Below are 16379 nucleotides of genomic sequence, written 5' to 3'. Positions count from 1 at the left end.
TAAAGGACGAGGGATCCTGGCCCAAGGGACACAATGAATGTGTGTCACTGTCACCTTGAGTAGGTTAAGCTGCAGCATGAGCCCAGCCTGGTCTGATAGAGCTGCCCATGAATGAGAGAGCCCTGAAAATTCCCCCTGCCCCTGTGGAACCAATCCAGATCAGTGCAGCCAGAACCAGTTCCAGGTATTTATTGTGGTTAGAGAAAAGTTTGGGTTGGGAGGGACCTTGAAAACCATTGTGTTCCTCCCCCTGCCATGGGCAGGGACACCTCCCACTGCCCCAGGTGGCTCCAAGCCTTGTCCAACCTGGCCTTGGGCACTTGCAGGAATGGGGCAGCCCCAGCTCCTCTGGGCACCCTGTGACAGGGCCTCAGCACTCTCTCTCTCAGGGAAGAATTTCTTTCTAATATCTCATCTAAACCTGCTCTCAGTTTTAAGCCTTTAGCACAGCAGTTACATGTCTCTGGTTAGGGTGGTTGTTTTTTTCTTATTCTGTTAGCTGGATCTTCCTGCTACCACCAGCCTTGCAATTAAAAAAGTAAAAGTAAAGTAACCCAAACTGGTAAAAAGTAAAACAAATATAAACTTAGCCATTTGTGTGGCCACATTGCCAAGCAAAGGCAGAGAGGAGCTTTGGTGATCAGACACCATCAATGCTGAGCTCTTCCCCTAACAGTAACACCATCATTCATAATTGGCAGTAAAACTGAGATGCTTCTCAAGCTACTAAAAGCCAAAATTCCTTTCTCATTCAGCATCACCAAAATGACATTTATGTTATTCAGGATTGCTATCCCCTTTCAACCCAGAGCAGTCAGCAATAGCACATAAATTTTTATGCCTGTCCAGTACAAGGCACTGCATAAAAAGAGAGAGGGCATAAATGATGTAATTGATGTGAGAGTTTTTGCCATGCCCTCCCAAAAAGCAGAAATATTCACTGCAGGTGGTGAAGGAGGAACTCTGTGCCTCCTGTTTGGAGCTTGCCTCCTGGGAGCTCCCACAAACCAGGCTTGTGCCTGCACTACAAAGTCATTCACTCTGCTGAAGAGTCTATTAGTAAAAAGGAGAGAAACAATGATTTTCAGATGGCAAAGTTATGAAATAATCAATACTTCTCCTTATTCACAAGCAGAAGAGTGGCAGATAAGGATATATACGAGTCACAGATACAATGTTTAATAAAACATCTTGGTCTTTGTCACTCTAGGCAGTTTTCTGCCACATTTTATAGGTCACAGTCCATGAAATTTCATAGGAACTTTCATATCTATTCTCTGTAGCAGAATATGACATTTATTTGTTATTAAACCATATAATTTAGGGAGGATGAAGACACTTTATCCAAAACAACATGTGAAGTAATCTTTCCAACAATGATTTCTCTCCAATGTATCTGTATTTTGGGACCTCTGTGTAATCCTGTGAGCTTCTTATTTTTTTTTTTAATGGGAAATAATAGAGGAATATAATTTTATAGTGATTGTATGATAAGAGGCCAAGATACTTGTTAAACTCAGGGCACAACCTTTGCTTGTTTTTTCACCTGCTGAGCCAGACTGTCACCACAAAAACCTGTCAGCTTTAATCATGAGAAACATGAGCAGTGGGGAGGTAATGGTGGTAAGTGAGTGCCTAGCACTGATCCACTCCCTAACACCTGCAAGGCAAGAGAGGATTTGTGGTGGGCACAGCTTTGATTGCTTCTGGCAGATGCAGGAGGAGGGAAAGGTGAGTGTGGAGTGGAGGTTGAGAAGGATCTAAGATTGAGAAAAAAGCATGGGGAAATGCCTCTTTCTCTCCAATCCAGTGGGTTTGTAAGAGGATTCACCAACTTTGATTAATCAAATGTGTCCTTGATGTTTTGGTTGTAGCACATTGTCCCATAGGCCTGATACCTCTTTTGGGGTGTGTAGAACCTGCTGGCTGTCAGCTAAACTCCCCTTATGTACATTTTTTATATGTAAAAATCTTTTGGACCACACTTGGGAGACTGAGGGTGAAGGAGAGAAAAAGAAACACACAAGAGAAGAGCGGAGTGGGATTCTGGTCTGTGTCATTACAACAGAACAGGGTTGTGAGTCATGGAAATTGCTGGTTTGCCACAGCTTCAGCAGTGGCTTGAAAAGTCCATTTTTATCCCTAGGTCCATGTTCTGGAAAAGTATTTCCCCATTCAGCTGAGGAGCCAGCCCTGGAGGGGTCAGCACTGCATGTCCACACAGCTGGTCCTTCTTGCAGCTGGCTGGGGCACAGAGCAGCTTGCCTGACCTGCAACTTTTCTTATTAAAACCAGAGAACACACTGCTGTGTGAAAGCCCTCAGGGCTTGTAACCTTACTGAGATAATCTATTTTGGGGAAAAAAAAAAAAATTGTAGAGATTTTTTAGCAGCCCAAACCGTGTGAGGGTCTGTAGATAGCTGTAATCATTCCTGCTCGCTCAAATCGCAAAGCACACTGCTATCAAAATTTAATCTGGGCTTTCTGGTGAATAATCATATTTCACTCATTTTCCTCCATACTGCTGCTTGAGATAAATGAACCCCTTCTGTGCCAGCACCAACCCAGAATTCATAGGCCAATATTTTACACCTAGGGCCAACAAATGTGGGGAGTGGCATTTTATGACCCATCTCAGTAGCATTTCCAGCATCTGTCTCTCAAATTTGCTCACAGCCTTGACTTCAAAATGAGATGACAGCGGTCACTTTATCAACCAACATCACCTTTGTTCATGAGACACCAGGATCTGGCAAGAGCAGCCTTAACTTGGCAGGGAACTACCTGGGAATGGCTCTTCTTGGAACAGAACCTCTGGCAGGTGACCAGTGCTCTGCTGAGCCAGGAGACGTCGCTGATTTTCATCCCTCCGCGTTCAGGCCTTTGGCAGCAGTTCATGGAAATCTGTCTGGGTTAGATCTCCTCTCTCTTGGGGAGACACTGATTCCTCATCTGGGGCTGGAGGTGCTGCTGCAGTGGGAGGAAGAGGAAGTAGACAGGTGGGGGTTTCATTTTTGTGGATTGGAAAGCATGCTAGATGTATATCCAAATACATGTGGCTTTCCTGGATTTTCCTGGTCTCCTCTTGATCTTCTTATGCTTTCTACCCAAATGTATTCCCCTTTCCTATTAAATTCCCAAAACAGCTGTGAGTTAGGCATGGAGGTGCTAGTTTTACTCTCCAATCCTGGTGATTTCAGTCAGTTCTTTGCTAAAAGGTATTCTTCAAACCTTCTTTTTCTCAGAACAAAACAGTTTGCCTCAGTCCTTGCAAACTTTGACAATCACCCTGCATCTTGGAAATAATACCTTAAATTTGATGTGGTCTTGATTATAAATGTACCTGTGCAATTTCCCACTCACACTGTTTCTTACAGACCCTTTCTAAGCACTTATAGCCTAAGTGAAGTTAAATCCCTCATCTTAATAAAAGTTAGAAATTTCATGTGTCAGAGGTGAAATATATTTTGGTACAGTTCTCCTCTGTGTGACTGTGTCTGTACAGATTTTAATCACACATTCTTTACAGATATTTGCTATGAATGAGCAGGTATATTATTATATTATAAAGGCAGGCAGTGAATATTACAGTGAATAGTTTCCTGTTAACACAGAGCATCACTGCCTCTCTGTGAGTAGAGAATGACTTGGCTTAAAGGAATGTCTTTCATCTGTGTAAATGGTTTACTGGGGGGCATTGCAGATAGTTCTGAATAGAATTTTTTTTTCCACAGAAACTGAGCTACAAGGATAACACAAGTAATTGCATTCTCTAGTGCCTCCCAGTGCTATACATGTTATCTTCAATGGGAAAAATCAGCTACTGCAGCCTGGTGAATTTAGTAATTGTAACTAATAGGGTTGTTTCTTTTTGCCTGTCTTTCAGGATGGAATGGGGAACCTGAGGATCACAGAAAAGGGTCTGAAGCTTGAAGGAGATTCAGAATTCTTGAAACCTCTCTACGCCAAAGAAATCCGATCAAGGCCAGTAAGTTTTTGGGAAAGGAATAAGTTTGTTTCTGTAGCCCTTACAGAAAGAAACCACGGAGGGGCAGGGTGATGTGGCTACTGGATAAATTGCTTTGGCCATTGGCCTCTCTATACAGGTGCAGTTTGGGGGGGGAGGCTTTGAGGGCTTCACCCAGACCCTGCATCCTCTGGGCAGTTCCAAAGGTGACACCCATGGCTCTGGTTTGTGTAAGCCACAGTTAAAACTCTTCCAGGACCTCTGAAGTTTCACACTGTCTTTGCTTTCTTTTGAGGGAAATCCTAAACCACCCTCAGCTGGAGGAGCTGTTCTTTTTGAGGCAGAGGGATGGCTGGCAGCTCTGAAATCCAGCTCACTTTTAACAGTTACAGCTTTTCTGGATAGCAGAGAGGTGGTGCCTTGGCACAAGGGCCTGATCTCTCATTCACTAGCACAATGAATATTATGTCCTCAATCCTATTTCATGTGGGTTTCAAAATATGTGTAGTTAAAATTCAATGCTGCTAAGAGTGACTGCTTGACAAAAGTGGCAAGAATGTTAACTACTGGAAATGAGAAAGAACCCAAGTGTGATTGAAATAACATTTTCATAGCAGCACTTTGTTGGCTGTTGGTGACTTTTGGTCTTTCTAATGCAATCCTGTATGTCCTGAGGAGCTTTAAAATAACTGAAACAATTACAGAGTTTCCAGGTTCTGTCAGAAGATATCATCTGTCTTGTTTCCTGATCTAAAGTGTTAATTTGAGTCAGATACCAACCTTCCCTTTTGATAACAATGGCAGATAGCTAATTGAATAAACTTAACATCCTTTTATCTTAGCATTTCACTGCTCTTGTAGAAATTGGAACTTGGAGCATAATGAACAAAACAGCCAATACCATACCCCATTTAATTATTGAAGGTTATAACCTCTGTAAGATGGCTAGGAATTCATTTGAACAAGCATAATCATTCAGGAAGAAAACTTAATAAGAAAACCTTCATATCTATAAATGCTTTCAGCCCTGAATTAAAACAGAACCTGTAAAACCTTCCATGTCATTCACCTTTTAATATAAAATATGTGGGAACCAGGTGCAGCAGTTGGTTTGATAAATAGGCTGACAAATCACTACCTACATTTCTTTTTCTCTAGTTACATTGATGAAAATAACATTTGATTGCTAAGAGAAGTGAGAACTACTTCTTGCTACTGGGGAGTTGACTGTTTTCATATTATCATATTGATCTACATTTTAATACATCAAGGGGTACAAAAGGTGTCCCTTTCCTGGGGCTGTGGGAGTAATTTCCACACACCATTGACAGATTACTGAGTGCCAGGAACAAGAGGTGTAAGGTAGGGCCTGTGTGTGTTCCTTGCCTTATCCCCCACCCAGGATTATTTTTGCTGTTGGCTGGAGGAGGGTGTAGAAGCTCTGATCTGCAGGCTGGGGAGCTGGAGCATCCCTGCTGCCCTCAGTAGATGAGTCCTGCAAACTGTGTTAACCACTAAGTTCACCACATGCACATTGTTCCTCTGACTTTTGCAATAAACTGGAATAGCCTGTGCTGGATTTTAGGTTGCTTGTGGTAAACCTGGAATTATTTTTGGGCTGGGGGCAACAGCAGAGATCTTAGTGCATTCAGACAACTTCTGCTTTCCTGAGTCTTGAAAGCAAATGAAAGGATTGCAGTCAACCAAAGTTTATAGTTACAGAATATTTGAAAATATTGTTAAATAATCAACACTCAATCTTTTTAAAGAACAGTAGTATGATCCAGTGTTGTCTTGGAGGGAAGTGTGGTAGCAGTTCCTGAACCTGATGAATGTTGTTAAAATGAAGTGCCAAACTCAGAGCTCAGTAACAGATGAACATCCATACTAATGCTGGAGTGAACTTCTCTGGGTTTTCTGCAGTGCATAATGCAGCTTTAAATATGTGAAGAGTAACAGAAACAAATATGACAAATAACATAGTAAAGAGCATCCCAGAAATAATCTGACATCTACAATTTTTCATATGCTTAATTAAACAACCTAAGAGTTGTGTACAGTAATAAATAATGGTTTCATATAAACTCCAAAGACTTTTAGATGCTGGTTATTTACAGAAGAATTAATTTTTTTTTTTTTTAATAAACTCAACAAATTTAACTTCAGTATTGTTCTGTGTAGTGGGTGAAGGAGCATTGCTGCTGCCTGGAAAGGGCAGGGAAAAATCACTTTTCCTGTAAGTGGCTGCAGTTCCATGGGCTCTGTGCCTTGGGTTTTCCCACTCTTGTGTCTCCATGATGCTGCTCCCCCATGTGCTGCAGAGCTGCACACAGAGCTGGGAAACCCCTGCCCAAAACATCTCCAAAATGAGAATTGTGATTATTCTTGAAAGCCTGAATTTGTCACTGGTGCCTCTTCTCTGCTGCATCTCTTGAATCCCAGGAAGTTTGTAATTAAAATTACACACAGATTTGCTTTCCTAGGAGCTCTGCCTTCTGTTTTAATGATAATTTTGGATTTCCACTTGAAAGTAGATTTCTTTTTCAAAAATTGACTTGGCTGGAAGGGAAGATCAAGGGTTAGAGAGGGGAAAAGCCCTCCAATGTCATCCCCAGAGACTGCGGGGTGGGCAGCTCTGAGCTTCTGTAGTTTGTGCCCTAAAGAGCCCTGCTGGGTCCTGCTCCCTTCATCACCTTAACAGGCAGAGGAGCTGCACTGAGATGTGCTTCTCATTCCAGCTGAAATTCCAGATTTTAGCAGGATTGGATGGATGTGGTTTGGTCCCAGGCAGAGAAATCACTGATGTGAACTGACTTCTTAAACCTGCTACCAGCCAGTTTCTCTCTGCATCTGACACCCCCAAGATTTGCTTTCTTTTTCCCTCACCCCCTCAAGAGTGGCCCCCCAAATCCCTTCTGGTTTTATGCAGAGAAGAGGATCTCTATTCCTGCTGTTTTCCATCCTAGTCCTGGCTCAGTAATACTGGATTTGTAGTATGGATTAGGAACCTGTTTTCAGGCATCAGAGCTTGTAAAAAAATCTAACCTTGCCATTTTACAAGCCAAAAGTTTATCTGGAGGTTAATGAGTGGGTGGGAGCAGTGTTTGCACCTTTGTAGCCTTCTTTTAAAGAAAGGAGATGGATGTGTTCCCTTTTCCCAGAGTGTTCAGAGCATCCTGAGCTCCCAGCTGAACATATTGCACACTGAGCAGTGTTTTTGCCTTGCATGGAACATGAGCATCTTGCTGCCTTTAATTAAGAAGATAGCTGGACCATGAAGTATTGCCTGTGTAAATAAAAGTGATTTGTACTTAGTCAAGGAGCTACATTAGGAATTCTCACATTTCTTTACTTGCAGATAAATTATGAAGATTATTAAAAATTGGAAGGGTCATCTATAAACCCATCTGTAGCTCAGCTGCACTGTCACTCTCAAAATGTAGCTGTCTTTCTAACTGTTGTAATTTATTGTGGACTATCGTGTGAACCATCTGCTTGCTTATAAATCAGACCAACTTTGACTGAAAGTTGTACCCAGCAGTAGAAATCGTTAATTTTATGTCCTGGAAAGTAGTGGCAACAGTTTAGGGGACTTCAGTCTTCATTGCCTTAATTGGAATAGATATTTAAAACTGGAAATTTTCCTGCCTGTGTTGAGATGAGCTGCTAGGAAGCAAGTTGCTTGCAGTTTAGAGTTAGCCCAGATTTAGCTTGCTTAGTGCAGATGGGGTGTTCTGAAGCCTGGCACATCCAGGTCTGTAAGGGGCAAGACACAGAAGAAGCTGTGTGCATTTTCCATCCAGATAACAACAGAAATAAAATCCTGTGCTGTGATTACACAGGAAAATCCAGTGAATTACTTCTCTCAGGAGCTGTCTGACAACCAATGAGATGATAATCTCAGTTTCAGGAAGCAGAGAAAAACATTGCCATGATAGGATTAGGATGGGTTTGCCCTTTCAGTGTTTGTTCCAAGTGCATAGATAGGAAAGAAAAATAAACTCAGTTTGCAAATGTTTACACCTGGGCTTTATTTTTCTTACACTGAACACTTTTAAAGAGAAGAATATGGATTTGCCTGAGAACTTTGACTGCTTCAGTAAAAAGCACTTGACCTCCCTTAAGCTCTCTTTCAGACTCTCCTATTGATGGGTCTGGGAACAGAGAATTAAATGTGGGCACGGAAGTTTCTACCTGGGAGAGCCCCAAGCTCTGCTGTTGCACAGGTATAAGGGATGGCAAAATTCTCTAAACAGATTTTGAGATTTTCAGGTGTCTTTATAAAGAGATCTCCTAGTGTATGTAGCTGGCTTCATGTTGAAGGTCTGCTTCTGGTTATTTTTAATCAGCTAAAAAAATAGAGGAAAAGAAAAACCCAATACATCAAAGAAAAAAGAGGCAAAGGACTGTGTATTTTTGTTATTTTCCTTTTTTGGGGGATGCTGGAGGTCCCTGTGCCAGCTCAGTGTGGCAGGGAGTGTCTGTGAGAGCACCCTGCTTGCTGAGGCTGTTGGACCAAACCTGCCCTCATTTGAAGCCATGCAAAACAAGTGGTGACTCCAGTGAAGGAGGGCTGGGGCTGTCACTAACACTTGGCTGGGATTCTGCAGGGGCATCTGTTTGGCTTGAAAAATTCCCAGTTGTGAATTAGGGCTGATAACTGCTATTCCCTTTACTGGTGTTTAGTAAGTTTTTATCAGAATAAAAGCTAAACCTGCAAGTGCCTAAAATACGTTTCTCTGTCCTTTGCATTCTCCCCAGCCAGTATTTGAATGATAAAAATTGTAAAGGAAGCTTTTAAGGGTGATAAATAATTATTTTGCCAATGTACTCATCTCACTATGTTCAGTTCTGGAATAAGAGTGCTATAATTTAAAAGCACTTCTGTAATGGCTGTATTCTTTGGTATTATTTGCTCTGCAGGTTTACCTGCCTCCAAGCTAAAAATACTGACTGCAAAACAATAAACCATGTATTTGGATTAAACAGTGACATGTCCCCACAGTGGGGCATACCTGCCTTGTAGCCATAAATACATATTTATAAGCAATATAACATACTAATTTGGATAAAAAGAGAATGCAGATGGCAAGATAATTGCAACTTCGTATGAGGCTCAAACTGTGTAGTAGAAATGTAGCTTTTAGATAGATAGCATGAAAGACGGTTGCAATTTTTTGAGGGAGAAGACAAAATAATTCCTTTTCTTCCTTTGTCAAAGTTCACAGAGAAATAAAAGGACGTTGATTTAGTTCCTGGTGATTTGCTCTAGCAAAGTGCTGAAGGGTTTCAGCATGTTCCCTGGAACCTCCACAGGGTGGAAATGAGGAGGTGCAGTTTGTGCCACGGTGCTGCCATCACTCAGCTGTCCCTGCCCCGCTGCTCCTCCAGCAGTTCTCTGCTCCCTAGGGGCTGGTCCTTCAGAGAGAGGGATCCTCCTTGCAGAACGTGGGACATCCCAGCCTGGGGGAGCTCCTGCCAGCTCTGGAGGTGTTGATCTCCTGGCATGGCCTCTGGGGCAGCTCAGCTCCCACTGTAGCTGCAGGAAGAAAAGTCTCCCACCACCCAAGATCAGCTTCTGCAGCACCTCCTCTGACTGCACCTTCATAGCCCGGTGCCCTTTGGGTGAGTTTTGATTCAGAAGATGAACCAAAAAGGAATAAACAAAAGCTGAACAAAAAGAGCAAGGTGGCTGTGGATGGCACAGCCAAGCTTCTTGCAGCCGTGCCTGGCCTGGCCTGTGCTCCTGCAGGGTTTGTAAATCATTTCTGGTGGCACCCCTGTGTTACATTCCAGTGTTCTCTGGCTGCAGATGTCTCTCAGCTGGGTCACTTGGAGTCTTGCTTGCCCCACAGAGGTCAGAAGAGAGGAGAGCTGGCAGTCAGCAGGGGATGCAGTGAAAGAACAAGTTGCATCATTTTGGCAGAAATGCCCTCACCTGGTGTGCAGATATTTTTGCCATCACCATCCAAAGCAGATTTGAGTCTGTGGACAGCAGTAGGCTGTGAGTGCCCAGTGGGATTTATAAAACTGATATTCTCTCCAATAATAAATTTTATTCTGAAGCAGTGAAATCCAGAGAGCCTACTTGAGGCTGAACCTTGGCTGCCCCAGCGCTCTGGGGGCAGTTAGTGGCTCTGTGATATTTCCAGTGTGCTGAAGAGGTGAAAGTTAAGTAAATTTTACAGCAACTATGAAAATATTTCCCTTTACCTTCATAGTAAAATTGGTGAGAAGTCTTCAGCTTTGAATTTTGCAGGGAATTTTGTAGGCTGGCTGAAGGACTATGACAAATAGCATCAGGATTAAATCCTGCTGTGCCTGTTCCTGGTTGTTTCTGTAAGGAGCTGCTGTTGTGTGCCCCACATTGAGAGCACAACAGGGAACTGAAGTATCCCACCAGCTTCCAAATCAGAGCATCCCAAAGACGTGCAGGAAAGGAAGCTCTGATGTAAACAAACTTTCAGAAATAACTCCACAAGTTGCATTTCAAAGCAAAATCTCGTGGAGACTGCCTATGGCATTTTAAGGGGGATTTCATTAGATCTTGCTAACTTGTCATAAGATCTCCTAAATGGAAGGGTAATGGCTCATAACATTTGTAAGCTTTTTAATTTCATGCAATATGAGCAGTGTAATCAACACCTACTAAAGCCAATCAGCTGTGCCCAGTGGGCTTACCTACCTCAGCTTTTGTCTGTATTTGCATTTTGGGTACACCTCTGAACTCACCCTGGGAACCAGGTGCTTGTGGTTCCTCACCCTGACATCAGTGGAGGGTTTGTGTCCAGGAAATGTGAAATGATCATGGCAGAAGTATCTGACCCCATAAGGTGCATAAGCATTTTAAACCCAGTGCTTTTCTCACCTTCTTGTGAGGGAATTTAGAGTTGATGTGGACAAGTTAACAGCTGTGGAGCTAAACATGAAGGAGACAGAGAATTTTCCAAAGGATCTCTCAATGTATTTTGCTTTTTCCCTTTGACAAGTAAAATTTCTCACTTGAGCTGCTTGTGTGAGGGGAGAGAAACTGTTCAGCTCATGAGTTTGTTTTGCTGCTCTGATCCCATTCCCACCTCCTCTTCATTCTAAACATTTGCAGCTGGACCCTGTGACAGCAAAAACCAGTGATGGGCATCCCAGCTCAAAGTGAGCTCTGTGGGCTCTCAGCTTTTGCATTGAATTTTTTGCCACAATCCCAGAAATTGTTTCTGTTTCAGCTGTGAAAAGGAGGACAGTGGGGCACAGGGAACATGAGTGACTCTGGGGGCTGCATTTCTCTCTCTGAAGTGCAAAAGCTTTGAGTTTAAGGACTTACCATGTCTAGACATTGCTGCTGACAATCAGAATCCTGGCTGCTTTGTAGAGGCTGAAGTACAAAAACAACTTGTTAATACTAGAAATGAAAAAGAAATAAAACTTGATGCTGTGTGGTAGAGGGAAGATAGAGGAAAATAGAAAGCAGAAACACTGAAAGCCAAATAGGAAGATCCAGTTATAAAGAAAAATGATGTTTTCCTCATTTTCCAAGAAGCCTGAAGAGCAGAGCTTTGTATCTTCTTACCACAGGACAGCAAACACTTCTGCAGCTCTTCTGCTGATCAAAACTATTTGGGCAGGAAAGTTCTGTATTTTGTAAGGCAGAAGTTGGCAGACAAGCTGTGCTGTCATTAGGAAGTGCAGGCTCACAGAACTGGTTTTACAGACAGCTCAGTTCGTGGGTTCTTTGATCTATGACAGGAAAGCAAAGTCAGATTTTCCAGGTTTCAATTACCAGTTACTATAGCTCTTTGTTTTATTTCTAAATAGCAGATGTATTTGGAAAAGGAAGAACACAGGTGAGAACAAGAATTACTTTAAATCTGTTCCTTTTCTTTTAGGACAAATTTGCTGATGGTCTTGTGAAAACTAACTTGCTGCTCTTGAAAGATAAAGTACCATTTCTTTGGCTCTTAAGATCTTCCTGATTGGAACATGCTTCCTATAAAAGCACATGCAGTAAAAAGTTGTTCTTGTTGGGGAGTGGTGAAAGAAAGCAGTTTCCATGGTGCCTGGGTGGTTTTTTTTTTGTTTTTTTGTTGTTTCTTTTTTTCTTGATTTACCCCAGGTTTTCAGTATAAAATGTTACATGTCCATTGATTTCCTCCTCTTGTGCTGTGATTCTGAGTCCCATGGGATTTTAGGCCTCCTTCCAGCCTGGCCTTAAAATGTTCTGAGGCAGGTTGTATGAAGTACTAGCAGGAGTCTGTTCTTGTTTCCCCTCTGAAACAGAATAACCCATGGAACAAAAAGAAAACTCAAAGTACTTCAGCTCCCAGTTTTCTTCCTTGTTTATCTATCAAGCACAACCATCCTTACATAAAACTGCAGGAGATTCCTCACTTTCAAGCCTTAATTTTTTTGGCTGAGCATGAGTAGAGCTAAATCCTCCTTGGCTTTTGCCTTTGCAGCTCTGAGGTTCCCCAGGGAGTATCCAGTGCTGTTGTCATCCCACTTCCCCCAGGAATATCCCTTCTAAGGACAGGGGCACATCTTCCTTTGGAGAACTCTTCTTTATGGTCTACAAGGGAAGGATTTTTTTTATGTTTATTTCAAATTCAGCAGTGATTTGTAAATCCAAGATTTTCACTGTATCTTAGTTGCTTCAGGTTACTTAGTTGGATTCTTGATTAGTAATCTAAACCTAGGCACTTAAAATTGCTTTTATGACCCAGGCTTTTTATTTTCTCTTTCTTCCCAGCTGCAGCTTGATATTCTCCTTCTAGTTCCTTCTCCTCCTTGAGCAAAATAATAAAATTTAGACAAGGGGCTGATTTGTGGTGGGGAATCCAGTGAAGAAAAGCAGTGAACATCTGAGTCCTGATTCTGTGCTAAAAACCAGCAGCAGCTGCAAAAGCTGTGGCTCCAGGAATGGGTGGTTACTGATTTGGGGAGAAGCTTTGCTGTTCTCTGAATCATCCTTGTTCCTCTTCCCAGAGCCTGGGAATTATTCTTTTTGATGTGCCAGTGCAAACTGAGCCTTCTTGGATGTGATCTGACAGGACTGCAGCCCAGGGCTGCACAGCTGAAGAGTCAGATGTGGTTTTTTCCAAAGAGAAGCTTTGTAAGACATCAATATTTAAAATCAGAAAAGCAAATAAACTAAAGGCAGTGGGTTGATTGAGGGGAAAAGAGAGGTCACTGTCTGACAGATCAGGCCTTACTCTCCAGAAAGGATTTCAGTTTTCCAGCCAAAAGCCTTTGTCTTTCTTTTGATTAGGTTGATTGGTAAAAGTGAACAATTCATTATTTTTCTTAAAATCCTGTTTTTTCTAGGTGTGTTTTGCAGGTTAGGAGTGGCCACATCTTTTCATGACCTTAGAGCAGCTGGTATTTCCCTTTAGGCAGAATCACTGTTGTGTCCTACATGCAGGTGAAGCCCCCCATGAATGGCCAAATAATCCATAATCCAAGCACACAGTAATTGCTGTGAGAGGTCAGGAGTCTGATTCAGGGTCTTGGTGTCCATGGCTAGAAGGCAATGAGTTGATGAGTCACAACAGGGCTCATCTCTCCTGCTTTCCATGGTTGGGTGTTCAGAGCCTGCATCCTCCTGGTTTTTGCAGAACACCCCTCACTCTTTAAATGAAATAAAGGCCACACAGGGCAGTGGCATGCATCTTGTCACAGCTGGCTTGAGAAGCACCTTTGATTGCATATCTGCTGCTGCTTCAAGCTATAATATTTTATCTGTGTTCTGCTACCTGATGAAAACCCCAGCTTCTCCTGCAAACTGACTTTTGCTCTTTATTTTTTGAAGATCCCAACTGTTATTTATAAATGATGAGCCTTGATGTTGGTACAAAGGTGGGGGAGCAGGAGGTTTTTTGTTTCTCTCTGCAGCATTATCTGTAGTGCAGCATGCTGGGAGGGGTAGCTCAGGTGAAGCAGAAGAAACAGGAGCACACAGGCAGGACCCTTTGCTGTAGGAGCCACTGGCTGGGTGCCTTCACTGATCAGTTCCTTTCCTCCAGAGTTTGGGAAGGACTTCAGGAATAAAAACACCAGCAGAAAAATACCTTTTCAAAGCAGGAGTTATCAGGCTGAGCCATCCTGCTGATTGCCCAAAGAGTAATTGGGGTCCTTGGCTCTGATATTCCTCCCTGGGCTCTGTTTTCCCTTCACACATCCCATTCTCTTTGGCTGCTTTTGCCATTACTCACCATTTCCCCAGACAACTTTCCTGTCTTCTTCCAGGCATGGAAAAAGCATCTGCTGCCAGCCTGACATCTCTTGAAATCCCACTCCCCAGCTCCCCAGTGGAGCTGGTGAGGGATGTATTTTCCTGTACCACAGCAGTACCCTGTGCTCTCTCCTCTCCTCACCCCTGAGCAGATTCTCAGGAGTGTCTGTTGGCTGGCAGCCACAAGCTGCATCCAAATCCCAACACAAACATCCTGCTCCTGCACTTGTGCTGCTGATCACACCTTTGCTGCTGTGCTCTCTCTGTGGGTACATGTGTGCAGTGTGGCAATGTCCAGCCTGATTTGGATCTTCCCTCCAGATGAGCCCAATTTCACATCCCACGCTTATCTGCATCTGTCATTTTACCTGTCCAAGTGCCCTCTCACCTCAGCTCTTGGATTTTCAGCCTCTCCAAGGCAGTGGAGGTTTGCAGTCCTGCCCCTCTGAGACAGTTTCTGTCTGACATTCACTCACACTCGAACTGTTCCAGCTCTGCAGCTCAGAGCTTGGCCCCTCTATTTATCCTGGGGAGGAAGACTCTGGTTGTGCAGACTCACAGAGGATCCTTCTTAAAGGCAGCTGTTGATCATTTCAGCAGAGGAAACAAAGTGGCTGGACTTCATCAATTCAAAACCAGTTTGTGCTGATGTTTCTGTGACCCCATAACCCTGTATCATAATTAAAGCAGATAAATCACTTTGGTATCGGAGGTACAATCATAGGCTCAGCCTTCCTTTCCTGCCCTTCCCCTACAGGGTTAACTGAGCATATTTCTACAATAAATATTCCCACAACAAGGCCTAAATATGGTTTTCATCAATCATTTTATAGCTGCTTCCAACCTGTCACACCAGAGTAGGCGTTTACAGCAGCTCAGGAAAAAAAATGCAGAAAAACCACAAATAAAAGAATTGAAATAGAAAAGCTGAATTTTCTACTAGGAATGGTCAGATAATCTTTCTTCGTGTCTTGTGCAGTGGCAAGTGGACAGTCTCCAATGAATAAATAATTGCACATCCAGGAAATGAGATTATTACTCCCATGAAGCAATTGAAAAGGAGAGTTCACTGTGCCCTTCAAACATATTTTGTGAAGCACAATCCTGCATTTACCTATGGAGCACAGCAAACCTGAACAATGGGGCTCATAAATAAGAGCTTTTTAATTGTGACAGGAGCCCAGAAACTGAAACACTTTTATTGCAGGAACATGTTTGGGCTGCACCTTGTCACTTCACAGGCCAGATGCATGGGAGAGAACTCCAGTGGGTAATCACAGAAGTGAGGATGGCTGCCTGCATCTTGCCTCCCAGCCCCTCACCATGCTGTAATGTAGTTGCTTTTGCACTGTAATTGCTTTCTCTGCAGGGTTTCTTCCTATTGATTCTGCTTGTGTGGGTTTAAATGGTTTGCAGGTTGTAACTAGACTCAGGTTGGTCTGCACCTCCAGTGCTCTGTGCTAGGCAGCTCACGTGGCACTTCTGAGAGACTTCAAAGCTGTCTAGATAGCATCACTGCCTGGCCTGCACGTATATGTTTGATTGGAAGAGAGGGGCTGGATCAGATAAGTACAGAACATCAATAAATACATATATTTTGTTTGGTGACACTTGTTCAATTTGAGTCTTTTTCCCAGGAAGCAGCTTGTGTTGTGTCATTTTTTCGGCGCGCTGTGTAAATGCTCTGCATCTGCAACTGTCAAGGCTGGTGCCATCCCCTAGCAGCACCATCTGCTCGCTCACAGAGTGCTTTTTGCACTGATAAAAAATGTGAGGTGTTACTCATAATTAGGCAAATCACATGCTGTGATCTGTGATTGATTTGGTTCCTGTTGCTGGTTACCTCGCATATGTCTGTGTGTCCATAAGTATTGTCTACATACCAGCATATGGATGCAGATGAATCACAAATCCTTTTTTCCCCAATCCAGACAGATGGAAATGTTTTCCCTTCTTCTTATTAGCAACAGCTGAATTTCAGTCACACCAGGGGCCTCTGCTAGGAGCTTGCCTGTGTTTTGTGCTGCACACGCACCCATAAGTTGGCATGGCCATTTATAATCTAATACAAGAAGCAAGCCATCCATGACATGCAGCAAAGGAAAGCTGTAATTTCAAAGCAGTGTTCAGAGGTATCCACCTTATTAGCCTTCCTGGAGAAAAATATCTGGATATATAACTTGGCATTAC

At 42.9% G+C, this 16379-nt stretch overlaps 1 protein-coding gene across 8 annotated transcripts in view; it reads left to right on the top strand.

The window, feature by feature from the left end:
- SGCD (sarcoglycan delta) overlaps window positions 1-16379 on the top strand; it is a 307095-nt gene that overhangs the window by 227880 nt on the left and 62836 nt on the right. For all 8 annotated transcript variants that reach the window (XM_077186367.1, XM_077186366.1, XM_054642995.2 and 5 more), the window contains one exon: window positions 3887-3988. In XM_077186367.1, the coding sequence (XP_077042482.1) occupies window positions 3887-3988 (102 nt within the window). The remainder of the gene's footprint in view (window positions 1-3886; window positions 3989-16379) is intronic.

Source organism: Agelaius phoeniceus, chromosome 15, assembly GCF_051311805.1.
Source record: "Agelaius phoeniceus isolate bAgePho1 chromosome 15, bAgePho1.hap1, whole genome shotgun sequence".
Lineage (NCBI taxonomy): Eukaryota > Metazoa > Chordata > Aves > Passeriformes > Icteridae > Agelaius > Agelaius phoeniceus.
Note: the sequence above shows the minus strand (reverse complement) of the source record. Positions and strands in the feature narration are given on the sequence as shown.